The sequence below is a fragment of the Dermacentor variabilis genome, chromosome 4, assembly GCF_050947875.1.
Source record: "Dermacentor variabilis isolate Ectoservices chromosome 4, ASM5094787v1, whole genome shotgun sequence".
In the NCBI taxonomy this organism is placed as follows: Eukaryota; Metazoa; Arthropoda; class Arachnida; order Ixodida; family Ixodidae; genus Dermacentor; species Dermacentor variabilis.
Window position 1 is genome coordinate 47,587,602 of NC_134571.1, and position 27,390 is coordinate 47,614,991.

Sequence of the window (27,390 nt, forward strand, 5' to 3'; positions counted from 1 at the left end):
AATTAAAGATTCACTTTGTAGAGAACAGCCACGTGTACGTTTCGAACAATGGCTGAACTTGTTAAACATATCAAGGTAAAAACAAAAATATGTTAGAGTAGAGGTGGCCACCACTGATGACGACGGATCCTTGCGCTAAGCAATGTTTGTAAGGTCTGTTGGCTTCGTATGCCGGTTTCACAGTTGAATTACGTTTTTAAATGAATGGATCGGCAAGTTCAGGCCGCTCTATAGTATGAGCCTAAAGAATCGTACATGAAGCCGATATATACGCTGACCTGCGTTTTTATTCGCACAGCCTTAAAACAAGATTGTTTGTGCGCCACTCAGGTATCGCTACAAGATTGCATTAGTTTATCTGTAACGTTCAACAAACGACTTGTCATCGTCTTTTTCACTGCGTTGTCCGAAAACAGATTAAAAGAAAAACGAACACCGTCGTATCTCCAGCACTTCATCGTAGAACCGAGCCGGTTCTCTGCCACACGAGCCGGTTTTGTCGTCTATCGCCAACTGAATGTGATGACGGACCAGTCGAAAAATGATGCTAAATGTTGTGTTGAGCGATGCGGACCAAGAAAATCCAATCCAATTTGAGCGAAGACAAGGCAGCGGCAATCTCTAAACACTCTTTTATAGTATAGAAAAAAAAAAAACAGGCATTCCACTCTATAAAAGTGGATGACCAGCGGAGCTGTATATATGGTGATAACAATGTTGATTGAAAATAAAAGACGAATCACAATGAATTTCGTTTTTTACGACCTTTCTGTTGGTTTATTAAATTACGTACTAGATGCTTTTCCTCTATCTTTAACCTTCTTTTGTTTGATTTCCTTAGATTTAATATTTGGTCACGAAGGTAACTATCGCTTCGTGATCGCTGTGATATACGTACAGTGGCTCTATGGTGGCACTGGAAATGTACAACGTGAGGTCTATACGCGACAGCTGACGCATCGTGGGTACACTGATGTTTGTGTAACGTTGAATGCCGAACGTTTCCAAGAGAAATGCCACGGACCACTTCCCGTCTGGCCGAGACACGTCTATTTGAAATCACCTACAATTACGATGGAAGTGAAATCGGTAGGGGCGATCCAACCAAAACTGCACATATGCTTCGCGCTTGCGGCACTACCTTCGTCCGTATTACGTATTGTGTTACGTATTATTGCATTCCCTCTTCTGTTCACAACGCTGTTCTTGGTAGGTGCGCTGTTATTACGCAGTCCTCTCCGCACGCGGCCTGCCCATTGTACTGGTTTAAGGGAACTGAGATAAGGTTACGCGGTTTGCCTACAGAGCCCATGACGTCAAGTCGCAATCCACACTGCACAGCGTGTGTCCTGGTTTTACTTTTTTATTACGATATTTTTTATCGCAATACGTTTAGACAGTTCTCGCGATTAAAGGGAGCTGAGGCATGCCCGGCGATGCGCTTTTGCTTTAGCTGTTTTAGCTCTGGCGTGGCCGCCATCTCTTTTGCCTCCGCACACGGACCGCCAGAACCTATCGTATAACAGCTCCGCTGTAAAACGTACCTTATTCTCCATACTCTATGTGCAATTCGTACGCAAGAGCCGCTCGTAAGGAGATACTTCGGTCATTTAGGATAGTCGACAATATATATTAGCGAAAGTGGACAGCCAATGACACGAAGTTTGTGCGAACGAAATGATAAGCGAATTTATGCCCCTAAACTGGCGATAAGCGATCGTATATCTTTCGTGAAGAAACACATCGCAATTTGGATGTGAGGTCTTTCGGCGAAGTTCATTCGAAATAATGTGAGCTTTCTAGTTCTAATAAGCCGCGTTGAGTATTAAGGTTACATCCGTATATTTAAGCAAACAAGGAATTCCCGAAAAAGGCAGGAGCACACACCCGACAATTCTATGATTGTGTGCCAGCAGCGGGCATTTTGATGTGGTGCTTTTTGACACAAAATTCTGTTGATGTCAGCGCTATGTTTGCCTCCCATGCTGACGTTGATTACATTACGCTTGTCATTTGCTCTGCCAGCCTTCACTAATATGTTCAATATAACGTCTCGTCAGCGCATGTTCTTGCCAACTGCTGTAGCGCGTCAACGGCTTTCTTTCACTACGGTGCTGATTATCATATCGCAAACCGAAGAGAAGCGAATAAAAAAAAAACCCGAGTCAAGTAACTAGACAATCTTACGAGAGGCTCTATAGAAGGATCAAGCCTCAATCCGCTTATATTAAGGCGAACTGGTTGGCCACGTATTGTCTGCTTTCAAACAAGAAAGCTTTGAGCCATAAGTCCGACCGACTCGCTGCAAGAACAAATGACAGACGTATGGCAGGTTGCCACGGGCAGTTTTCACGCGTAGTTTTTCTGCAATAACCTTGATGTGGCAGAGTTGATCGTATACTTGCGTCAGTGCTGCTGGGGAAACCAGTTCTCATTACAGGCACGCGTTATCTCCCGCGCTCTGACCAGGGGGAAATCCGCTTCCTATGTAGGAGCATGTCTAACTTACCACGTGTGATTGAGTCATTCAATGTTCGCTAACAACAAACCGAACTCCCGAAGCTTTCCGTTTGTAAGGGCTCTTTGCTATTGACCTCCCACCTTCGCTAATGGTGTGCTGTACAACGTCATGATTGGCTAGCAGCTGCTCTTACGAACAGTTTATAGCGTTACTTGTGAACTTCTGTGAATGTGGGCCAAGGTACGTTTCAAACGATGCGTTCGTTCTTTGTAGAAGGTCACTTGTGTCTAACTAGAAACTGCTTCTAGAAGCTCAGATAGCTTACACAAAATATATAAGCAATAGAGTTTACTGCGGCAATATATAGTTATGCTCAAAGGACACAGTAAACCTATATGTTTACTGTGTCCTTCCGTTCTTTTCGTTACGCTGACCATCGTCGTCAAGTGTCGTGTCGTCGCTGTCGAGTAATTAAACTCCTCACACTCATCTTCAGCCTTGCCATAAGGCGCAGAAAACCAAAGATTTTACCGCGACGAGCCACTGTTACTGGAACAAAAACTCATGTCGCTCCGGTAATGGAAGCTGGACGAGCGGACCACTCCGCCATTGGGCAGCTTTAGCGCTTGGTAATCTGTGCGGGCTAAGCTGTGCGAGTGCCACGCTGACTCTGAGAAGCGCGATTGATGCGCGCGCGCGCATTTCGGAGGCCACGACACGTAATACAGTAGCGGATGAAGACCACGTTGTGTGCATCGCAAATGTGTTCTTGAAATCGATGGCGGCGCCCACTTCGAGAGCTCGCTGCTGTCGCAGTGCTGAGTAATCGTTGAAGTCTGCCTGGGATTTTTTTTTAATATTTATATTTCGCATCCATAAACTTTATTTTAAACCACTATATATGCAAATGGTCCCTTTAGATTCGTCTTGTTATGCATTCCTTCGTGCTTAAATGATCGGTTGATCGTTCTCGTCAATTAAGTAGTTGCGCATTCTGGCCTTCTCTATCCCAAGACACATTCTTGGACATATCGTCGTTATATTGTCGTCGTCATTCTAGCTTCGTCATCCGATTGGCGTCATGGTGCCATCGTGATGCCACAGTCGTCGTCATCCCATTGTCATCGTGCTGTCATCGTCACACCGTCGTTGTCATATCTTCGTCGCCATTCCTTCGTTGTAATGTGTGGGGTTCGCTAGGCGTTTTCCGGTGAAAATGTGTCCAGCTCCGTCGCGCGCTCTACACTTGCGAATAGTCGTTAAGCAAGAACAGCGTTATTCGGAAACACCAATAAAAGCATCGCTTAAACCGATTCCCACGGTGCGTGGGATCTGCAAACATATTTCTATTTTTTTCTTTTTTTTCTATATCCTCTTCTTGCTTTTTCCCTTACGGGCGACCTCGGTTGCTTGATACTGATTATGTGGCGTCGTTTTTCACATAAATGGCTGCTATGTGAGCAAAATTTCTGAGGCTTCCGTGAGCGCTGCCACATGCTATCCACGTTAAGTAGGCTTCCCTGACACGCTGTGGCAGTCCGACTCCGTCGTTCAATTTATGGCGTAAAAACAAATTGTAGACGTCACTAAGAACGCAGTATCTAATGTTTAACAGCTCGCACCAGTACACAGTGTTTTTGTTATGTAAGCCTAAAGAAATTAGCGCAGAGCAATAAAACGCTGAACCAATTAGGCCGGCGAGCGTTATCTTTTTACATAAAACGAATTGAAAGGTGAAGTCTTGTAACAAATCTCTTCGAGACAGGTCACTGGAGAAAACACGAAGCCAGGGGGAGTAGGCTTTAGTAGATTTACGTATTGAACTAACGTTGAGCATATCTCGAGTGATCTATTCATTTATGTGACGATTTTCTTGTTCACCGCCGCCTTGTTGTTGCATCTGTGATATGCAATTCTACGCGAAAAGGAGCAGCCGGCTCCACTTCTAGCCGCCAACATTTCCTAAAAATCTTGTAATAAAAGGAACGATCTTACCCCGCAGAACACCGAGTCAACTTGCACGTGCGCTGCGTTTCTCATATATGAAGGCTAAATACGTCTGACGACACCTCACCAGAGCCAAGACAATGCGGGCCAATGAATTTAATGGGGTGTCGCTTGGCCGCTTACGAAACCAGCATCGTGTTGCGTAAGCGCGGCTGAAAGAGTCGATCGTTAGTCTCCGCTGTCGCGAACCATAAGGGTCAAACCTTTCGCGCCTTTAACGGCGTCGCATTGAATTCTATTTTGCGGTAGGCTGAATTGTCTTCAGGGTTACACGAAACTGAACTGCGCGCTTCGGCGGAGTCCTTGAATTCCCATTCCGTGACTGCCAGCAAGGTCGCCCGTTTTGTTGTCACCAATTGGGCTCTCCAGTAAGCCGTAACGGACGCATGATTACAGACCGGTTCATAGCGTTCACATGGCATTAGCGCGCGCGTGTAAGTCACACGAGTTTTCACGGATTGTTGGGCAACGCGCATTTTCGTTTCTGTCTTTTTGTTCTCCTGTTTGTTAAAAATGTGCTTGGCGTGTCTAACTTTGTGTTCGTAGAAAGTGAATCGTGCTAACAAACTAAAGAAAGTTCGTGACCACGCTCACTCATCGACTTTTCGTACTAGCGCAACTTGTTAATGTTAAAATGGATGAAAGAGAAGTAATGCATCTTAACAGCCTTGTTTGTCGCCTCCATATGTTGTCAAAAAGTTAGAAGACGAGAATAAATAAAAAATATCTTAGAAGTTACTAATCGGAAAAAATTTTGCACCCAAAATAAAAGCCCGGTGTTTGCACTATGCCCGATTCTGGCCAATCGTCAAAAACAGTGGTCATGCAGGAGCCGACAAGAACGACGATGGCACGACGACAATAGCGTGATGACGACATTACTTTCAATATGACCTACGTATTCGGCAAGAGCTAGTCGGCAAGACAGCAGCGGGAAGTTTGAAGGGAGATGCAACGTAAATGTGAACAAGACGGGAACAAAACAAAACACAAGCAGGAGAAGCGACTCATACACAGCCGCGATAAGTAAATGAAGACCGCGTCCACTACATGTGCAATAAAACACTGTTCCTTATTTAATTTATTTATTTATTATCATTATTTTTTGTTGCGGCCGCTTTCCCAACGGTAATGTGTCCAAGGTCACGATTGACTGACGTGTTGTAAAGAACAGTTGTAGCACAAGAGCGTGTTCTTTGTGAATGCGGACCCTGTTTCTTCCAGACATACTCGTAAACCCGCAGAGACAGTCACGACCTTAGCGGTTGCTATGTTCGGACGACCGGCGAGGGAACCACGGGCGGTTGCACACGCCGGACACCAAGGCTGAAAGAGTTTCCCAGCGGCTGGGATATGTATAATGGGCACTTGCGCATCGCCTCTTACAGACTCGCTCAGCGCTCTTAGGACAATGTAGTTGTCGTGACTTGCTAAGCGGGCTCTGGGCGTGAATGGTTCCGGTATTTTCTTTTATAGAGATGATACATTGTTCGTCATGCCATCCGCATACCGGGGGTGGTTGCCAGCGGCACGTATACGCAGACCACGGAGTAGTAAGTGGGTGGAGGTGATCGTGCCGATTATGACAATGCTCGTGCGCATTGCTCTTTACTCGTTCTGACGGATTTCTTTCAGATCTTATTTTTCTACGCATCGGCTACTCGGTTGGCAACAGGTTAACCTCGCTTCATTTCATCTATTATTTTACTTCTATCTCTCTGACGTCCACTCGTTTATCTTATATATATGGAGTAGCAGTAAATGTATAATCTGTGAATGCCAGTGCATCAATCGCCATTTAGATGTTGCCCATGCTCGTGGATTTATATCGAGAGCAATACTTGTTGCTATGTGTCGCGGTTGCAGGAAAAGCGCACGCAAGGAAAGTCTTTTGTGTGCCAAGAGAAGGATAGTAGTTGTTCATTAAATGATGCGAACCTGAGAATGTAAGCCACCGATGGGCCAGCTATGCGACGCGCATTAAGAGCAAACCTAAGTGACAGGAGGGAACAGTTGGCCAATAGTTGAACACCAACTTCTCCTTGCGGATTCTTAGGCAAGAGGTCATCTGAAACTTTTTCACTCTCCTTCTTGTTGCGTGGCGAGTAATGTTATTTGACGGTTCTTATACTGTCGCCTCAATGGGAATGATAGTTTTACGTGCCATCGACGGCCTTAAACGACAGTGCTCAGGAAAGAAAAAATAAATCGAATACCTTAAGCCTTCGACAATGGAGTTATGGCCACACTTGAAGTAATTAATGGCTTCAGCTCGTCTAATACAGCTGAAACAGCTTTAAAGTTCCTTCTCGGACTACAGAGTTGCTGGAATGTTCGCATGTGGTTAATTTCTAGTGCACATTTTAGAGGGTTATATCAGTGTACGCGCGGTTAGCAAGAAGTGACGTTATGACACACGTCAGAACGTAACAAACATGTATTCATCAAAACTGAAAGCTGGGCGAGTTGGTGTGCTTCCATCTTAACAAAAAACCAGCGCGAAAAATATGTAGACGAGCAAAAATTTTACAAACCCAGCCGCTGTCACAGCTGACAGTGCTCTGACAGCGCCTGTGTTTGTTGACAGTGCCGCGTCTCGTGAGAGAAACACACCAGACACCGCCCTTATTTGTCGTATCTTTGTTCATCTACGACTTTTTCGCGCTGTCTTATGTTAAGATGAAACAAATATTCTTGTGTACGAATTTCTTTTTTTTAGAATGTGTTCCTGGGTTATAGTGAAATCATGCTTGCGAATCTAAACAAGCGCATGCTATGAACGAGGACAAAAGACAGACATAGTACAGGCACCTTAGACGACAGTCACGTAGTGAAATAAGGAGCGTGCGCTGAACTCACCGCGCATAAGTGAAAAGCGGTAGCTATAGTCGTTTTCCAATCGCGTTTACCTCAAGGCGCTCAGCTCTGCTGACAAATGTCCTTTGTTGTCACAAAACTAAGGAGACGGCGGAGGTGGCAGACGCGTCACGTGACGTGGGCGCTGCAGGAGAGGCCCACCACTCGCGGCGCCTTCTTAGCGCTGCAGCTAGCTCTGTCCAACAATAAATGATCAGGAGAGAAAACCGTCGGAAAGTGATGCATTGACCCTACGTGTGGGAAGGCAGCGCCGCGGCTGAATCAGCGCTCTTCACGGACGACCACCGCCATTACTCAAGGCTGGCCGTCTATGTAACCCACCCGCTGACTATCCGGGCAGCTCGAGCAAACGGCGTAAGAGGAACGGCACTGCGGCTGCAAACTGGTTTTCCGTATGTCGCAGGAACAAGAAGTTTCGCGAAGAGAGGAGAAAAGAAACTACACACACGCACAAAGTGAGAAAGAAAATGCCCGCCGAAAAGTTGTACGAACAGCGGATGATGTTATAACTGCGCGTCCTCCGGCCCCAATCCTTATCCTGCGCCTTATGGTTAGCAGTTTGCTTATTTTTGTTTACGATGTTTACAGCGACGCAAAACACACACACACCAACAAGACTGTAAAAGAGGACGTTCGAGATAAGGTTAAACAAGTTGCGGGTGTATAGTTGGTGACTGTCAGAGTTTCTGCTTGTTTCGTTAGCATTTATGGGTTTCAGACCGAAGTGACAAGTAAGCGTGCGCAAAACCTGATTTCGTGGAGTAAGCCATTCGTCCTTTTTAAGCTTGCTCACAGATTACGCTTTGCGTGCGCGCGTGCGTGCGTGCATGTGTGTGCGTGTGGGTCTGCCATGTCCAAAAAGAACAGAAAAAATATAACGAAAGAAAAACGTGCACCCTTTCTTGAGGTCAGTGCCGTCCTTGTTTGCTCTCGCATATTTGGGGGCTGTGACCGCACCCCCCGAAGAAGCTGCGCGATTCTGAAAGCGTCCGTGGGATTAAGAACACGGGTTGCTCATGAATAAAACATCCGCCGCGGTTTCTTCTGCATTCATGCGAGTCGCAGAAACAAAGAGCCTCGGCTGCTCCATCGAGTGCGCTTCGCATTCGCGTTGAGCGGCTCTTCCGAAACAGCGCAAACTACAGAGGTGCGTCATCCGGCTGGTTTCTGTGCAGTGACTTATAGTCTATAGTGTAAGCGTTGCGGGATGGCAACGAGTTCGAGGAAATGCCACCATAGCCGCGTTCGAGCAGATGCTGCTTTATTTGTTACTTAATGTGCCTTCCTTCAGAGAGATCAAGTTTGGCGGTTGAACGTCCCAACGATAAGCCTGCACTGCGTGAGAGGGGCTGTAGTGGAGGGCTCTGATTAATTTCGACGGTCCGGTGCCCTTCAACGGGCGCATTTATACTCGGTGTCCGAACTATCATGCACCGAGATTTAGAGATATGCAAATAATACGTAGCTGGACAGAGCCAAGGTATGTTGTTGGCCGTCGCTTGGAGACACTCTGATTATTTATTGCATTCCGCCTAACTACATAGTTAGTCCTAATTAATTAATCAACTTCTCAAATATTATAACTAGACGAAAATTGTCGGTGAGAAAATTGTAGAGCAACATGAGAAACTCCCGACACAGCTCTGCAATTTTCTCATCGACACCTTTCGTCTAATTATAATATCTGAGAAATTGATTAATTAATTAAGAATAATTAGGTAATTGGGCGGAATGCAATAAATAATCTGAGTGTCTCGAAGCGACGGCAAACAACACTACCTTGGTTCTGTCCTGCTACGTAGCATTTGCATATTTTTAAGCATTGGTGCATGATAATTGGGACACCCTGTGTTAGTGCACGAATTAAAGCTATTCTAACATAGCACACCACCTCCCCCCTTCCCCTCCCTCCCCTTCGTCGCCTTCTCCGTTTCGTTGTCATGGTCGCGTTTTGTTGAATACAGCTATGCCTTGTCACTTGGTTAATAATATAGGGCAAGAAAAAGCATAAATATTGCATTATAAATGATGCTCAAATACAGTTAAAACTCCATCTAATGAAATTCGATTTTACGAAGTTCCCGACCTAACGAAGAAATTTCCTTTCCTCGAAAAGTACCCATAAGGTACAATGTTGTCATTAGCCCGAATTAACGAATCGATCTTGCACTAAACCCGATTTAACGAAGCCTTTCTAGAAATAAATGAGCAAGAAAAGCTGCGATTTCTTTCTCATTTTGACGCAGACGGGTTTTTCTTCGAAGCCTGCACTCTAATGCTATCGCATTAAAACGTCTAGGCACCCTAGTCACGGCCCTAGCTGTATTTTGACAAAGCTGCGCACCACGCCCAAGCATGGAACAACGGATTCAGCAGTCGCTAGCGTTCTTACGTACCAGATAGGGGCGGCGGTAGTTGCGCCGCCCTTGTGTACTTTCTACACGTGCAGGCGTGGGTTAGTAGCAAATATAATGCCGCGGTGTACGTTTTGGGTGCCGCTAGCTACGTTGCAATTTTATATTTCGAAGGACCGAAAAATCCCTTACTCGATTTTCCGAACTTCCCGATTTAACGAAATAATTAGAGTGTGGTCATCACTTCGTTAACTCGAGTTTCAACTGTAGGTTAACAGAAGCACATGTAAAGATGCTGAGAGTGTCGCTGGACCACGCCGTCAGCTTTCCCAGTTTCTAAATTCCAAAGTTCCTAGTTGGCCTTCAACTGCGGAACCGGTAAAACGCGACGTGATAAAACAAGAATTGCGGATCGCTGGCTCAAAAGAAAAAAAAAACGCGCAAAAACGTTGTCTATTTCAGCGAGGTATACGCAAAGTAGCTTTTATTTGATAAACATTGATAATTATGTTTCAAAAAGAAAGAACCCATGACTCCAACGCATGCTGCGTTGCTTGCTACGTTCTCTTTCACATTTGATACCGTTCACTCCGTTGCACGCCATCTACCCAGCAAAACGGTTGTGGAAGTCCCTTTAACAGATTGGCTGTATATAAATAAAAGAATAAAATTCTGCAGTTGACAGAGGACGAGATGGTAACGTCAGTGGTACGAAGGCTGATCCCTATTGATGCATAATTAAATGTTTGGATTACGTGCAGGCACGCCTGCGGGACCCCCGATGTTTGATATTTCAGAATGGTAGAGATTCGACCTTGTTCGCACGACATTTGCAAGGAATACTTAACGCATGCATATATCTGTTCTTCGTCAGTATATTTTTTGCGCTTTTCTTTGCAAGCGGGTACGCGTTTCGTTATATGCGTCACGCTTTAAGCATGCAAATTTATATCCACTGACGTTGACCCTCGAACATGTATTAACACCTCCCTCCCCCCTAGCCCCCACTCGCGTCCCATTACCCACACACGGACTTAGTAAAGCGAAAAAAAAATTAGCACGCTTGCTGGAGAATAACTTGGAGTCCCTGCCTTCGTTCACGTTTGTGTTCGGAGAAATATGTGGGTTCAGCCACAGTTTCTTTTCTTTCTTTAACTAAGCCATCGCTACGTGTGTTTGCTGTCTTTGCAAATATTTGCCTATCAAAACGTATCTCTGCCGCGTCGACTAGTAGCTTCAGACCTGCCGTCGTATCTCGGTTGTGCGTTGCCCTTTACCGGGATCAAGGTTTTGTTCGGAACGCACTGGCGAGTGTGTCGCAGCCGTGGTGCAAATCACAATAGCGCAAATCGCCACAAATAGCTCCCGGTTGACGATACGTCGCCGCTGTAGGCCGCCTTCTCGCCTCTCTCGTATTTCTTAGCTACAGCGTGTCTGCTTCCTGCATCGTCCCTCCCCCTTCCCCAATGAGTGCATAAAGAACTAAAGCGCGAATCGAAGCACAGGAGTAGAAAACGGTGGAAGTGTTAGCGGTCAGTATCCGCGCGATATTGACTGCCGTGGTTGTCCAGGCTCTTTTTGATGGCGGATGCCGCCTACGGCTGGGTCACACAGACTTGCGTTCGTTCCATCTTAGGAAACCCCAAATCCACAAGTTGCTTTGTCTATAGTAAGGAAATTATTACTTGGAAGTGTGAGATGGCGAGGCTGACTCATACTGAGGAGTTAGTTAACTGGACGTCGTTTGGAACTGCTACGATCATATTAACAAATGAAGGTGTTTCGCGGCTGAAACCAAACATATCATATGTGAGGAGTGCCAGTTTAATTTGACCGCTTGGGGTTCTCTAAGCTTCAACAAATATTTAACATTCAAAGGACGGCTTTCTTTCTTTCTATCTATCTTTTCTGATCGGAGCGGGTTCGGCGAAAGCGTGCGTTAGCCATTGTGACTGCGTGTTTCTTTTGGCATGCATTTTCCACAGCACCGCATATGTCGGACTTAGCTAACAATAAAATAAGTTGCTGCTGCAATCGAGATTCTGTAGCGGCTACGGCAACACGCACCCTCACTCAAACCAGCGCCTCCTGGAGAGCAGGCCTGGGCACTCTGCTTTACGACATCGTGCTACCTGGACCGAAATTTCCATTGCCAAACCCGGAGTGACGAAAGCGGGGACGCCAAATGCACCGCGGCTTACTCGGGAGCGCCCTTATTAGATTCAATGGCAGTCGGGAGAGGAAGCATGACGTCACGAATTGAAGTGCACCGGCCTTGTGCTACCTATGTGAGGCGTTGTCCAAGCGTATCAACGCGCTCGTTTGCCCGCGAAGGGTTCATAACTCGAAGGATATCTCAACAGCGTTCATCCGGGCATCAGTACTTTCGCATTCACATCTCATAAGAAGTCCTTAGGTGTCCTCGGGTCTTTTTTTTATGTTTGTGAGATAGGGGGCTGACCCTTTCGAGGGCCTATGTTCTAAGCATGATGCATTCATTGTTGCGTTCATCGCTTCATTTCCTAACACCTCTAAAGAACACTAAAGAAGAAAATTATTTCACCTGTATAAGTAACTTACTCTTCACGAATACTAGAAACACCCCTCTTACCGTAAGAAGAGGCTCGGTACGCCAGAAAAGACCCAATAAAGATAGGCGGGTGGCGCTGCCGCCTTTAAATTCCCGCACCAGCAAGCCGTGACGTCACACATATTGCGGCGTCTTCTAGGACCTACTTAATCCTTTATCGATTTAGAAATGTACCGCATTCTGTTCTAAAGAAGTCAAAGATGAAATGTTGCAACTCTCGGCAACCTTTACTTAGCCCAGCGTGGCCCAAGTACGAAAAAGAAGTTTAATATCTGTGACGTCGCACTGACCTATACTGGTACCGGGGTTGCGACGCAAACTTAAGGAAAAAAAAATGTAACCTTCATTTTCTGCTCTTATAATCAATCTGTTATCGTGAAATTAGTGAATATATAGTTTTAAAAAGATACTTCATGAGTCTAAGCTGATTTAATGTTCCTCTTTGGTGTTCGTTTAACACTGACCAGGCCGTCCATTTTCTCAAATAGTAAATCATGCACCCCTCCATCCATCCACCCACCACCGGTCGTAAGCCTTCATGTTTCTGCGGGCGGAAAGCGCGGCGCACGTTCTGCGTGATTGGGCGGGGGACTCAACCGAGTTGACTAACACTCACGATCTCATGTTCGGACGCCATCGTGGTCACGATAAAGTTGGGCACGCCGTTGCAGGGCGACCATGAAAGATGCGCGTGGCTATTGTTTAGGCTTTTTTTTTTTTCATTCGTCGTCCCAGTGGCCACTGTCGGTAGCATCTAGTAAGAGAATGAATGGCGGGAGCTGTTATTTTCCGCCCAACGAGGCGGAAAATCCGGCGTGATCAAGCGAGGGTACTAAATACGACTAACGGCAAAGCGTAAGAACACGTCGAAAAATACTGGGATTAACGTCACATTTCGGAGGGACGTTTCTATGAATAAAGCCATTTAATTGCTTTTCAAAACACAGTTTGTTACATTTGAGTGCGAGGTCTAGGTGGGAATCGAACCCGCGCCTCCGAGGTGCGAGCCGCGCACGCTTCTCCAACGCCACGTCTGCGCCACGGTGCTGCCTGACTAAAGGTGGGCCTAGTGCGCGCGTCATTGCACACGTCACTTCGTAGCCATCTGGCTGCAACGTTACAGTAAGGTTGCTTAAGAGAGAGAGAAAACAAGGATAGGAAAGGCAGGGAGGTCAACCGGAACAGCATCCGGTTTGCTACCCTACACTGGGGGTGGGGGAAAGGGGAAGTTGGAGTAAGGTGACTTACGGGGCAGTAAAGTGGATTAAGGTGAAGTGAAGTGAATGAATGTGAATCAAAATGGACCAGTGTTGATTCAAGTAGATTAGGGGGGATTAAGGTAGAGTTGTTAAGGACACGTGACAACGTATGACGTCGCGTATCATGGTCACGTGATCATTGGAAGTGAAATTGATTCCGAGATGCTCATCTATGCAGTCACGTGACGAGTCAATTCATGAAGCATATAATGAAGCAATCACAATATGAACTCGTAGCTACTTCGCGATGAGTTCTGAATGGTTGCGGTCTTGTGATCAATGAACGTAGAGAAAGGAAAGTGAAGAACGGAATTCAAACACGTTGTAGCACTTAAGAAGTCTTTGATGGTGATAACCTAGAGAAGTTACAATGCTTTCGCATTAAAAAACGTAGGATCACTTAAGTGACTGCCAATTTATTCTATGTGCCTGTTTGATTCAACCTGGCTAAATGACTTTGACTTCGGTCAGCAGTAACGTGGCGCCCTTTAGTGGCAGTCACACTTGGCATCGGCGACCAGGTAAAAGCAGAGCAATCATACAAATTGGGCGACGACATTCAGGAGCACGATCATGCGACGGCGCGACCCTCCCAGTGAGAGCGTTGTCCTCACAGAGTACGCACCTTAAGAGGAAGCTTTAGCTGGGGCCCAACTCCGACGCTGCCTATTCAAATACATGTAAAACGCAAAAACGTTTTTCTGAGATAACCCCTGGACCGATTTTAATGAAGTCTGTTGCATTTGAGAGAGATAGTTAAATTCTAGCGGCGTTTACAAGCGGAATTTCGGTTTAGGGCTTTAATTCTGTTAAAAAAAATTATCAGATATTCGACCGTTTGAAAAATATAGAAGTACGAAGTTTACAAATTCATAGCTCTGCATCCAAGAATAGATATATCGCTGTTCTCTAAACAGCATACATTAGATCATTCAAAGCGGACAAATTTGATATGTCATTTTATATCTTACGGGAATTTCTTACGTTGGTTACAAGGATTTTGCAAAAGCTGTCTTTCCATATTACTAATTTTTCTTATATTCATGTGTAACATATCAATTTTGTCCGCTTTAGATGTACTATTAGATGCAATTGTATTATAATTTTCGTTGCTGAATTACAGAGCTGTAAACTGGCCAGTTTCGTTATTGAAAATTTTCAATTTTTGCCAATTTCTAATAGAAAATTTACAACCTAACTCGAAAATTCGAAACCAACAGTCACTAGATTTCAAGTTTTTCGTTTAAATGCAACAAACCTCGTCAAATTTGGTGCAGCGGTTGTCGAGAAAAACGAATTCTCCTTTTACATGTATTTAGATAGGAGCACCCGAGCTAAAGCTTCCTCTTAAGACTCACACTTTGGTGTTGTATATGCTATTCAATATTTGACCTTCTGCAAGCACATTGACATTTGTGCGCAATCACAATGCAGTGTAAGTGGTTTATTGGAACGCATAGGTGTATCTGCCAGACGGCATGTAACGCACTCGAAACGTGACCGTAACGTCCAGCAAGCAATCACTCTTCAAAGTTCAGGTGGGGAAGCGTTCGCGAGAGAGTGGAATCTCTTGTCCGGTACTACGTGTCTGTTACCGACCAGTAATCTATAGGAATCGGACATTTAGTCTGGTTAGTCTTTCTGTCGTTCATATCTCATTATCTTTCTCCCTCTCCTGCATAGGCGGCAATGTTTATGAACGAGATAGCTGGCATTCATCTGAAGTATAAGCCAGAAACTGGAAGCGAGCTTCTCTCTGCGAATAAATTGTCGCAAATAGGAGGAGGCTATACAGGCGTTCCCTTGTACGTTCTCTTGCAGTAATTACACCTGAGCCATTCTTTTATCCCTTTCATGAAACTGTCTTCGACGTTGCAGCTTTTCCGTAAGACTGTAATTCTACTTCAGCGGTGAAGCTTACATTTAGTAAGCTAACCTGATCGTACTCATTAAAACGACACCAAAACGTTATCAACGCTAACAAAAGTAACGGTTGCTTCAACACCGCTTGCGATATATTGCGTCTACAGCACGCAGTCGTTACTTCTGGGTCGCTTATGCCTACCGTTTCCTCGTCGGCGCGTGATATGCTGTGCGGCGTTTTTCCAAGCGTGTGCAACCTCGGCTTTTTTATTCGTCGCGCTGCCAACTGCCTAATCAGTGCTTTGTTGAGTTTCAATTGAGCCAGTAGCTGCCTCCGATATGGGCTTGTCAATTTTCCGTTCGTTGACAAAAGCGGCCAAAGTCCACTTTATTTCCCCCCGTAGCCGGCGTTGGACATCTGCGTTCGCTTGCCCTACGACATTGCAAGCGAGGGCGCCCTAACCAGAGATATGCGTTCGTTTGGCCAAACACTTCCGTCACTTGCAGGACACCCCTGTCACAGCTGTTATTTATAACGTAATACGCCCGGCAATTGGCAGCAGTGAATCGACAAGCGGATGGCGTAGCAAACAGCTCACTTTGCCAGACCCACCGCGAATGCGACATCGGGTTTTTGCCGCCGCGACCGTTTCTATTGAATGACAGTCGAAGCGCACGACAGGTTCTCGAAAGGATTGATGGGCGCAAGCCACTTTCTTCGTCCTTGCATTGGGATCGTCCGCGGAGTTCGGCGGTCACCTATAGTCACCGGACTCTGCGTGCGGGTAAGTTTCCGACGAGGGCTCTCTTCCGAGGCACGTATATAGCGATAGATGTTGTGTTATCCTCGCGGAGCTTAAGACAGTGCTTCTTCTATTCCTAAGTCTGCGCGCTAACCACGGCGTGTGCTTTCAAGAAATGTTGACAGCTTAACCAGTGTTCGTGGATTTTTTTTTATTCGGCAAACTGCTTAGCGCTGACTCCATGCAGTCACTCTACACTCGAAGTATGGGTGTCTCCCTGGGGAGTGAACTTACACGCACGCGTGTCAGGTATAAAACTTTTCTGGAGAATCTGATTGCTTCGTTACTGGTACCTGGATTTTTACCTCGTTTTATGGCTAACCGAGTAAGTTCACTGGCCTTGATTCCACAGAGCTCCTTTAAACCAAGAAAGTTTCCGGGGTGCAGTGACCGAGAACTGTAATTTTCCCTTCAGGCTTGCTTGTCGCAGCGGCCTCTTAGTGGTTTACTGAGCTTAGGCATTTCTTCTGCATTAAACATTCAGGTGACATGTTTTGTTGCCGCATTCGTCATCCCCTTGTCAACGACATAGTCTGAAATATTTAATAATGGTCAGGGTGGTGGTGAGTGTGCACGCACGCGATCGAACGTCTAGCTTATGTTATTATGCCTTACGGGCGAAACTGTATATCCACATTTTCTTCATTCTTGTTTCATTTTTTTTCTTGCACATTTTTAGCCTACCACGTCCCAAAAGGCAACATAGCCCCATAATACTAACCATTGCTATATGCACACCTATGAGAGTGAAAATTTCGGAAACACGTGCTTGCGCCATTGCGATTCGTAATTGATTCGCTTGCTGATGCGTCGGGTAAGCGTCGGGGGGGGGGGGGGCGGTGGTCGTAGTTTACCGGGGCCTGCCATGCAACGTGTCAGTTTGAATAATGGACACTTAAATACTGATTAGAACAGTGCGGCCATGCTTTCACTGTATCGTAGCAGCTGCTTGCGCAGAAATCTTTGAGGTGTTGCTGCTGTTTCGCTGATGTGGCGCAACGTTCACGTGTGCACGCGATGACGTCATTATTGGTTCGCGTAACTTGGGTTTTGCAAAAACAGCGCCTTTTTACTCTTAGTTTATAATAATCAGGAAAGAGATCCCAGAAAGGTCAACATCGTGCTTCAGTTCTACTTTTATTTTGTTGTTAGGTCTTTTATAGGAAGTATAAAGCGCACAAAAGTTGATGTATTATTCACTACTGAAGGAAATACACTGATCTTGTGCACATAACTTACGCCAAGCTCGCAAATTTCGTGCCAAATGTAAATGCATATATAAATTCAGCTCGCTTTAAGCACCCCATCACATGCACTTTATAAAGAAGTGCAATATCCGCGCTTGTTGCGAAGCTAAAGTTCTAAAGTTCTTTCTTGAAGAAAACATAATTGCTGATAGCAGAAATAGTCACTTTAATGTTACCTAAATCTTTAAAATGCACTAAACCTTATACTGAAATCAGTTTTGCGACTGCTTAATAAAAAATTTCTGTGTTTCACGTTTATAGGAATGAGTGACGCAGATGAAGCTTCGTTTTAGTCCTTATTTGCGTTAAATTAGGTGATTCGTCCCCACACTAGCTTTACTGTCAGGACACGTGTGTAGTACATGCTGGAACATATGTGTAACGCCTCATAAAACAGTCGCTAGACTCTTAGCTCTGCTGCGTCACAACATTTAAAACCGTCACAATAGCGGCTAAATATCGCAAATATTCCGGTGTTGATTATATTGTGCGAAATAGAAACAAATATACGAGGCACATTCGCGAAGTATTGAATTTGCTGCCTGACCATCGGCTTCCAGTCTGCTAGTGAAAACAGCTAAAGGGGCCTGTCTAACTCAGCGTCTCCTGTCTTTACGCCACACGAATGCATGTTCTTTCTTCCTTTTTTATGTGAAGTTGTTATCGTGCCAAGGAAGCAGGCAAAAAGCCTGCAATCTGCTTATCACTTTCACTGCTCGAAATAATTTCACTAGGTTTTTTTTTCTTCTTTTCTTTCGCGATGTCGCACATTGAAATGCACAGTGTGCATAGAGAGAGAGAGAGAGAGAGAGAGAGAGAGAGAGAGAGAGAGAGAGAGAGAGAGAGAGAGAGGGCGGGGGGTATATAATAAGGCAGGGATGTTAACCAGTCAAAAGTCCGGTTGCCTACCTTATGCTGAGGGAAGGTAGAAGGGGGAGAGAGAAGGGAAAGAGAGAGGGTATAGCGACGTATACGAACAGTACTTGAGTCGAAGCCGCTCGTACAAACCAGACGTTCTCAGAAAGCACAAAAGTATCTTCACTGCCTTCTTAGCCGTTAATCGGTGGGGACAATGTTACAGTACTGTTTGTTCACTCAGAGGACGATCATCTAGTTTCCTCAATGTGTCGGACAAAGACTCTTTGTGCTTCAATTTGAGGACAGTGGCACAATAAGTGGCGAATGTTCTCGTCGCATCCGCAAACATCACATGCAGGGCTATCAGCCACTCCAATTACTGCTGAATAAGCTTTCGTGCAGGCAAATCTCAACCACAACCGACACGGAAGAGACACAGTGTGCAGAAATCCGAAATTAAGAAGTGTGCTGGCAGATGGAGTATCACACTGTGGTATAAGGTTATAAACAGGGATAAGGTACCTAAGAAAGGCTTGCCGACTTTCCGACAGAACGACATATCTCCAACGTTTCGATAGGAGGACCTACGAAGATAAGTCCTCCTATTGAAACGTTGGCCAGCCTTTCTGAGGCACCTTATCCCTGTTTATATCCTTTATACCGCAGTGTGCAGAAGTGTCTTTCCATTTTCGTCACACTCATACCTGGTTAAACGATTTGATGCAATGAAGTCAGAGTAAAAAAGAACATTCTCGGGTCATGCGCACTAGATTCATTACGCCTTGAAAAACAATTTCATTATTAACTCTCCTAATTTCAATATCTATAGGATTGACTAAACTAGTACTCTATAGCAATACCTTTTCAGCTGTATGATTATTTAACGCGCACTTCTCGAATTACAGAATGTCCCCTCAGCTCGAAGTATTTCATTAAACAAGCAGATCTGTACTATAAGTACATTTATTAAGCTATCTGCTCAGAAAGCTGCAGCATCAACTTGGTGCATCTGAGAGCACTCGTTCTAAAGTGCATCTTTATAATGCTAGTAATTGCGTGTGTAGTACTTTCTTTATGTTTTTCATTTCCTCTATTTGTCATGATACGTAATTAGGTTTTTCACTTTACGCTACCTTTGTGTGTCGATGATACTGCACCCGTGCATGTCTCTGCTCTTAAACTTCATGGTGCTCTTTATAACGACAATTCATATGTTCCATCTCCCTGAAACTATACGCGTTTTGGATGTTTTTTAACCTTCGCTCATCAAGGGTACATACCGTCATCTCATACACCGGTGGCGACGCCTTCATGTCCCCTGTGGTGCCTGCAACAGTCTCGAGTGAATTTTACTAGTGGCGTATTTACAAAGAAGGCCAATCATCCATCACCAGGTCTGAAGCAACTGCCGCTCTTATTACTGCACCAGACATATCATGACCGCATGCATATATATACCGACGGTTCGACATCAACTACTAGCTCAACTGCGGGCGTTCGTCCTTCCAGCTAAGAAGTTACAGTTAAATTCCAATTGTCACACATGACTACATCTACGTCGGTAGATGTTGCAGTCCTCCATGTCGCTATGACTTACGTCACCGAAGAGCTGGCACAAAAATGGGTAACATTTGGCGACTCTTCACAGTATCAAGTCTTTATTACATCACAGAACTTACGAGCAGAGGATATCCGACATTAGGGAAATACACCACCATGCTCTGAAAACAGGGCACAGCATAATCCTTCAGTGTATTCCTGCTCACTGTGGCATCGTCGGCAACGACTTTGCCGACAGGGCTGCCCGGTCTGCCCACAAAGACACCCAGACACGTCCAATACCTTTGGTGAGGACGGCCACTGCCAGGTAACTTCGTCTGCTTGAACGCAAGAACGTCACAAGCTTTCTTGTGTTCAAGTGCCTTCAATTGCCGATTGCATGAGCTAGACCCCACGCTGTGATTACTACTGCCATCTAGCCTTTCCCACGGCAAAACAACCTTGCTGTGCGGCTTGTGGCAGGGAGTGGTGTTCACGAACGCTTACTCCTATCCTATTTTCACGTAGTAGTGACGGTGAAGAGAGCAGCAAAACTGTGAATGGCGAAACCAGTGTTTTATTGGGCGAACCTGTGCCCTCAAAAGCAGGCTACACTCAAAGCACAACAATAGCAGCGAACACAGTCTGCGATCGCCAAAAATGTCATCTGTGGGTCAAGCTCGTCGGTTTTTATACATTAGTCGTCGAAGGTTCCGGAGTAATCCCTGGTGCCCGCGTGTCTTCCAGAAAGTTCTCCAGCATTCGCGTCGCGCATACATGAAATCAGATTTCATAAGGTCCAGTGACAACAGATATCAGATAGAACCATCGATAACTTTCGAGAAACATCCGATACGTGCAGGCGCGTCATGCGCTGTGTGATAAGATTTGTTAGGCGGTGAAACGCGGGTACCCGATAAAGATAAACAAGTGCACGTGTCAATACCCCTCCTCCACGTGACATCGCCGAGAAGATCGCCGCTACTCAGTGGAGCCCTCGACGACCGTCGAGAGACCCGTTTGAGAGGCCGCTTATAGTGTCCCTGTGTATCACCCCACGTGCACTGAATGCTCACTCTTTCCCTCTTCTCCTCTGTCTATTCCCCTTTCCTTTGCATCCCGATGTAGGGTAGCAAGCAGGGCGCTCGTCTGAGTGACCGCCCTGCCTTTCCTCTCCTTGCTCGCTATTTCTCTCTTGAATGTTCTGGTAAATAAGTTCAGATATTTGTTACTATTCTGCCACTGTCGCGGGACAAAAGAAAGCACTGGATGTGCCACATTCGAGGTATGATACATCTACTTCATATTCCTACACACCTAAACAACGTTTCCGAAATAATCACGAGCCCATTTCCGGTCGTCAACTCATTCGACGCATCTATGGGTAATGCTCACATTGAAGAATATTCTTAGTTCAAATGAAGATATAAGAAAGGTTCTTAAGCACCGTACAGGTGTTATGACTGTTTCGTTGCACTTGTGAATATAAGAAAAATTGGAATGTAAATAACCATAAGACTTAACAGGAACGTTTAGCTCAGGCTAAACGCTTTTCTGAGGTAACCACTGTGCCGATTTCATTAACTTAACAGTCACTAGTTAATTATTAGGGACTGTTGGAAGCGAAATTTCAATTTATGGCTTTAAATGATTCTAATTGACAACCTTGAAAAATATATAAGCACGAAATTTACAAATGCGTAGCTCTTCACAAATAACAGATATCGCAGTTCTTATTAGAGCGCCCAAACCGAACAAATTTGGTATGTGAGTTTATATCTTACGTGAATTTGTTGCATTGTTTACAAGGGGCCCTATAACGTAAAACAATTCCAATATGTTTTTATTCCAATCTCCTGACGTCATACTTGCGTAACCGCCGACGCAAGCATCGGGCGGTCATCCGCAGGGTTGTCTGCACAGACTAATCAAACGCTCTCCTCGTTCATAGGAGGTCACTTTTGTTTGCTTTCAAAACAAATAACATTGCCTACACTGAGCGGCTTGTGTTATCTAATTGGCTGACAAGAGGCGAGGCGCACGCTCAAGTGGAGAGGGATACGATGGGGCCGAGCTACTGCACTGAAAATGAAGAGGGTGGTGCCGGCGTCTTCGATTGGTCCGCGTTCCTTTACTTAGCTTGCGGTGGCTGGTTGAAAGTCGCGGCGGCATGCAGCGGAAGCTTCAGAATGACACTAAAACGTATCCTCAGCAAAGAATTGTTTTTTTTTTTATGGGGTTTTACGTGCCAAAGCCACTTTCTGATTATGAGGCACATCGTAGTGGAGGACTCCGGAAATTTCAACCACCTGGGGTTCTTTAACGTGCACCTAAATCTAAGTACACGGGTGTTTTCGCATTTCGCCTCCATCGATATGCGGCCGCCGTGGCTGGGATTCGATCCTGCGACCTCGTGCTCATCAGCCCAGCACCATAGCCACTGAGCAACCACGGCGGGTCAGTTGGGAGAACTAGGTCGTAAAAGTGCCGAAAGTGCTGTAAAACGTTACACGGCCGCGCAAGAAGTTTTATTATATGCAAATAAGCCCATGCTCTCCGGCAGGTTCGAGCAGCTAGTGCCTTAGCGATCGGCGGCAGCCATCTTTTATATCTTTCGGAACGGCGCAGCCTGCGGCTTTTCAGAATAAAAATAAGTTTTCTTCGGCATATTAATGCATCTTTGACGTGTGCACGTCACTTTGACGCGGTGTGTTTTTGCGGTTTTGTGACGTTGCGTGGCAGGCAGGTGAAGTTGATGCAGCCGGCAAACTTTTGACCAATAGCCGAGGGTTAATGGCGAAAAGGCGGCGAATCAGAAATGACTCTATTTCTTTTGTTCGGTCAAATGATGCCTAATTAGTGTGTACACGTCATAGCAAATGGAGAGTTATCGTGGTTTTTGTGACGTAGCGTAACAAACAGCGAAGTGGAGGTGGTCCGTAAGAGGTTTTGGCCAGTCGCGGAGGGCTGATTGCAGAATTGGAATAGCAAAGTTTGGAATAGTCTTGCGTCATAGCGCCCAAGGATTTCTCGAAAGATTTACTCACATATTGGTGGTTCATTTGAGGTCCATGTATAATTTATAAATTTTGACCGCTTTGGATGTACTATTAGGTGCATTTTACAGAATTTTGATATATTTTTGTATTAATGGGTTACAGAGTTGTAAACTTCATAATTTCGTTTTCTGAAAATTTGTGATTCTTGCAAATTTTTTTTAATAAAGTGACAGCATAAATAATACATTCGCAACCAACAGTCACTAGATTTTAACTTTTTCTTTTAGATGCAACAAACCTATTCATATATGGTGCAGCGGTTGCCGGGAAAAAAACGATTTCTCCTTTCCCATGTATTTAGGCTGGAGCCCCCGAGCTAAAGCTTTCTTTTAAACCGGAGCACGACGAGAGATGAAGTTACATAGGAGCTCCTGACGTGGTCATCAATTTAGGTTCACAGTGGACAATGGCTGGATGTGGCACGAGCCTTCCTTACTCATACACTGCACGAATTTCTCTAAACATGGAGATATACGAAAAAAAAAAGCGATTGAAAACATTACGTATCATACCAAGATGGACCTTGTATTGTGTTGTTTCCTCATGTGTATCATTTGCTTCCTAACGCGCACTGGCATTGACTCATTGGACTAATTAACTCACTCACTCACTCACTCACTCACTCACTCACTCACTCACTCACTCACTCACTCACTCACTCACTCACTCACTCACTCACTCACTCACTCACTCACTCACTCATTCACTCACTCACTCACTCACTCACTCACTCACTCACTCACTCACTCACTCACTCACTCACTCAAAGCTAATCTAGCCAACTGACTGACTGACTGAATAAAAAAGCGCATACTCACGTAATCAAGCTACCGAAACAAGAGGCCAATTTTTGAGCCTTGCCTATTCGCGTTCTCTGTTCGCAGATGCAAGAGCGCGAGTGTCCGCTGGACACTCCGCTGGACACCATCTCGCTGGACTCTGGCGAAGAGGACAACGACGACCGCGAGGAAGGGAAGGCGAGTCTCTGCTCGAGGCGCCTCACCTTCCTGCTCACCTGCCTCGCGCCCAGCGCTGACATCGTCAACATTTGGAGGTACCCTTACATCGCCTACAAGCACGGAGGTGAGTCCATCGCTGCGGGCAGTGTGGCAAGTTCGGTTGCAGCTAGAGCCAGTTGGTGACTAATGGAAAACTTTTGGAATGGTTACGCCAGCGGTTTGCGTAACCAAGAAGTCAAACTTGCGTATGAAAGTGGAACGCAAGCCTCTTCCGTTCCCTATTCTAGATTGCTCCGATGTACGCGACCGTACTCGGCGAAGTAGGATTACGGGGGTTTATTGCAGTCCCTGCTCTTCACTGTGCTCTCCATCGATTGCAGCCTGTTTACGAGGCACACCATGCCGGTCAGCTCGAGACTTGTTGCACATTGCAAATATTCGAGAGTCTGTTTTTCATGCAGCCTTCATTGAGGTGTGGCCTGATCGCGACCCCCGACCTCGTGAACTCATTCTTCTGAGCCTAAAGCCACTGTCGATTAGCCGTCGTGGCAGTTGTATTTCTCTGCGTGCACGGGTGTTTCTGTGTTTGTGTTCCCGTGTCCGATTTAAGCCCATGTACGTAAAACACCTCAGTGCATCCGTTCACGTAGAAAAAATACTTTGGCGCTTTAGGATCTGTTGTTTTAAATCTGCCTATCTGTTCGGTTTCTCCAAGAAGGCATGCTATCGAAGCTTGGCCTTGTGCCCCTTCGCACTTCGACAAAAAAAAAAGAAATAAACATTACGAAAAGGTTCGATGTACAAGCTCTTTCCTGGAAATCACCACTATATTTGTCTGTCATGTGGTGGGATCTATCTGAGTACCCACCCTCTGTGGAACGCAACCTCCATAGGCGGATATGACGTAAAGTGCATGCCACAAAAGTTCGACTGATACTCGAGAGATGTGCACTACGGTCGCGTAAGTTTCGTGCTTTACTAACGGCGAGCGCTTATGATAAAGATGATGATGATTGCTTACTTTAATGGCGCAAACCCACTGTGGGGGATAAATAAGGGGGAAATGGTTTCACGCAGCCCCTTCATCGATCTTTTTTTTTTTGCTATGGCATTCCTCTGCACGAAAACACGAAGTCGCGGGTACGACTCCCGGCCGCGGTGTCCGAATTTCCATATGGGTAGAATGCGGAAAACGATCGTGTATTTAGATTTAGGCGCAAGTTAATTAACTCCAGGCAGTGAAAAATTAACCTGAAGTGCCCCACTATGGCGCCGCCTTAGCTTGAGTGTTGCTTTGGGGCATTAAACTTCGCTGTGAACTGCGTGGCGTTTTACGTCTCAGTGGGGACATTGACATTATGTATGACTGTGTGGCGCCCTCACATAGTGTGGGACAGCGGCCACAAAGGCATTCTTTCAAACCCATTTCTTCTCTTCCCCAGTACAGGGTAGAGAACTGGAGATGCCCTCTGGTTAACGTCTCTGTGTTCCCTTTGCTTTTATCTGTCTCTCTCTCAACTTCATTGATTATTAAAACAATCAATAAATCAAGCACAATGAATGTAAACAAAAGAGAGAATATTCGAAATACATTTAAACTTACTCGTGTCAACATCAGCTGAAACTTGGATTCAAGGCCCAAAGTCTCTCTCTCTCTCTCTCTCTCTCTCTCTATCTCACACACACACACACACACACACACACACACACACACACACACACACACACACACACACACACACACACACACACACACACACACACACACACACACACACACACACACACACACACACACACACACACGCACGCACGCACGCACGCACGCACGCACGCACGCACGCACGCAAGGTTATTGCGCTAGAACTGTTCGTAAGGCCGTACTCTACCCAATTGCGTCGCTGGACATATTATTGAAGGAGGCAGCCGGCCAATGGTCAAACAAGCACTTATGAATGGAAAAGCCTTGTGAATTGCGACCCAATATATTTGTTTTATGCGAGGGGTGGTTATCGAACGTGTCCAGGGCGAAGGTGAGCGTCCTCGACAGCGCCGTTAAACCGGATCACTCAGCAGACAAGAAGCGCGATCGTTTCTCTCCGTCCACAGACTTCACATTCAAAGTCGCTGATTACAGGGATGCGAATAACTCTTTATCGCCTAAAATACGACGAAGGCCGGATGCTTGCAACCAACGAAGTCGCATGGAACTGCGACCCCCGTTGTCCTGATGAAAGCTAGGAAAGATACTTGAAAAGAATCGTTCTGTGGACTCTATATGAGATACGGTGCCATAAGTAGTTTGTGAAGATGCCGTCCATCCAGGACAGGCTTTCAGAATGAGAAAACGTGTGACGGTTATCTCGAGTGCTGCTGTTTAGGTAAAAAAAAAAACTAGAAAAAGCAACTAAGGACTCTCAAAAGAAGCTTCTAGGAAATTTATTCCTTTCTTGACACGCTCCTGCGTAAGGTCACCAAGAAAGCCATGGGTTTACCCATGCACACGAGCATGGAGGCACTAGACGCATTAGGCATGTACAACACGCTGAGCGATGTTGCGGAGGCATAGAAACGGGCACAGATCACCTGGCTGTCCGGCACACCTGCAGACAGGGGTATCCTACGAGAAGTCGGCGTCGCGCCTCGGGAGATCGCGTGTAACAGCCACGGGCTAACACCCGACCAGAGGAAAAAGATCAGGGCAGACCCTCTGCCCAGGAATATGAACCCAGAGCACAACATCGACAGAAGACTCGCTCGAGCCAAAGCACTCCTCCGACAGGCAGCCGCCTCCGGGAAAGCATGCTGCTTTACGGACGCCGCCAGATATCCTGGCAAGCGAGTCTATGTAACAGCGGTGGCCAACAAAGATGGCATGGTCATCAACACGTGCACGGTCCACACTTATAGTCCTGAGGTGGCCGAGCAGGCGGCCATCAGCCTTGCACTCCTAGAAGACGATAAAAGCTTGGTATGCGGCGACTCCAAGAGGGCAATTCTGACCTTCGGAATAGGGAGCACATCCCCGGCCGCCGGCAAAATACTTGGTACTCATCAGCTCACCCCACACTACATCAATTGGTTCCCGGCACACACGGGACCATTGGAGGGACCGCTCGCTAACCTCAACGAAACGGCACACGAGACCTAACTCACCGTGCAAGCTCGGACTGCCTCTCGGCAGGATAGGAGAGCGAGCGCGACCCCCCGTCACTTACAACTATCTCACCCAGCAGTATAAGTTAGGCAAGAGAACCATGTCGCTACTGCACAAAGCACTCAATAAAACACAATAAGTCACGTACAGGCGGCTTCAGACGGGCACCTACCCACGCCCGGCCTTCCTGCACAAAATCTTTCCGGACGCGCGCCCTCACAATGCGTGTCGCTACTGTAAGGATATAGGTAGCCTTGCTCACATGCTCTGGGGTTGCCCTCTGGCGCCGGGGGCCAAGACCACCAAGGAAGAGTGGGACCGAGCTCTACGCAGCTCGGACCTTGAAGCACAACTCTG

At 46.0% G+C, this 27,390-nt stretch overlaps 1 protein-coding gene across 7 annotated transcripts in view; it reads left to right on the top strand.

Moving 5' to 3' along the window:
• Nucleotides 1–27,390, top strand: part of LOC142579067 (sodium-dependent dopamine transporter-like) — a 140,474-nt gene that overhangs the window by 70,186 nt on the left and 42,898 nt on the right. For 6 of the 7 annotated variants that reach the window (XM_075688898.1, XM_075688902.1, XM_075688897.1 and 3 more), the window contains one exon: nt 23,802–24,000. In XM_075688898.1, the coding sequence (XP_075545013.1) occupies nt 23,802–24,000 (199 nt within the window). Of the gene's footprint in view, nt 1–16,094; nt 16,197–23,801; nt 24,001–27,390 lie in introns of those variants that run through there. The other variant, XM_075688896.1, reaches the window with a different exon arrangement.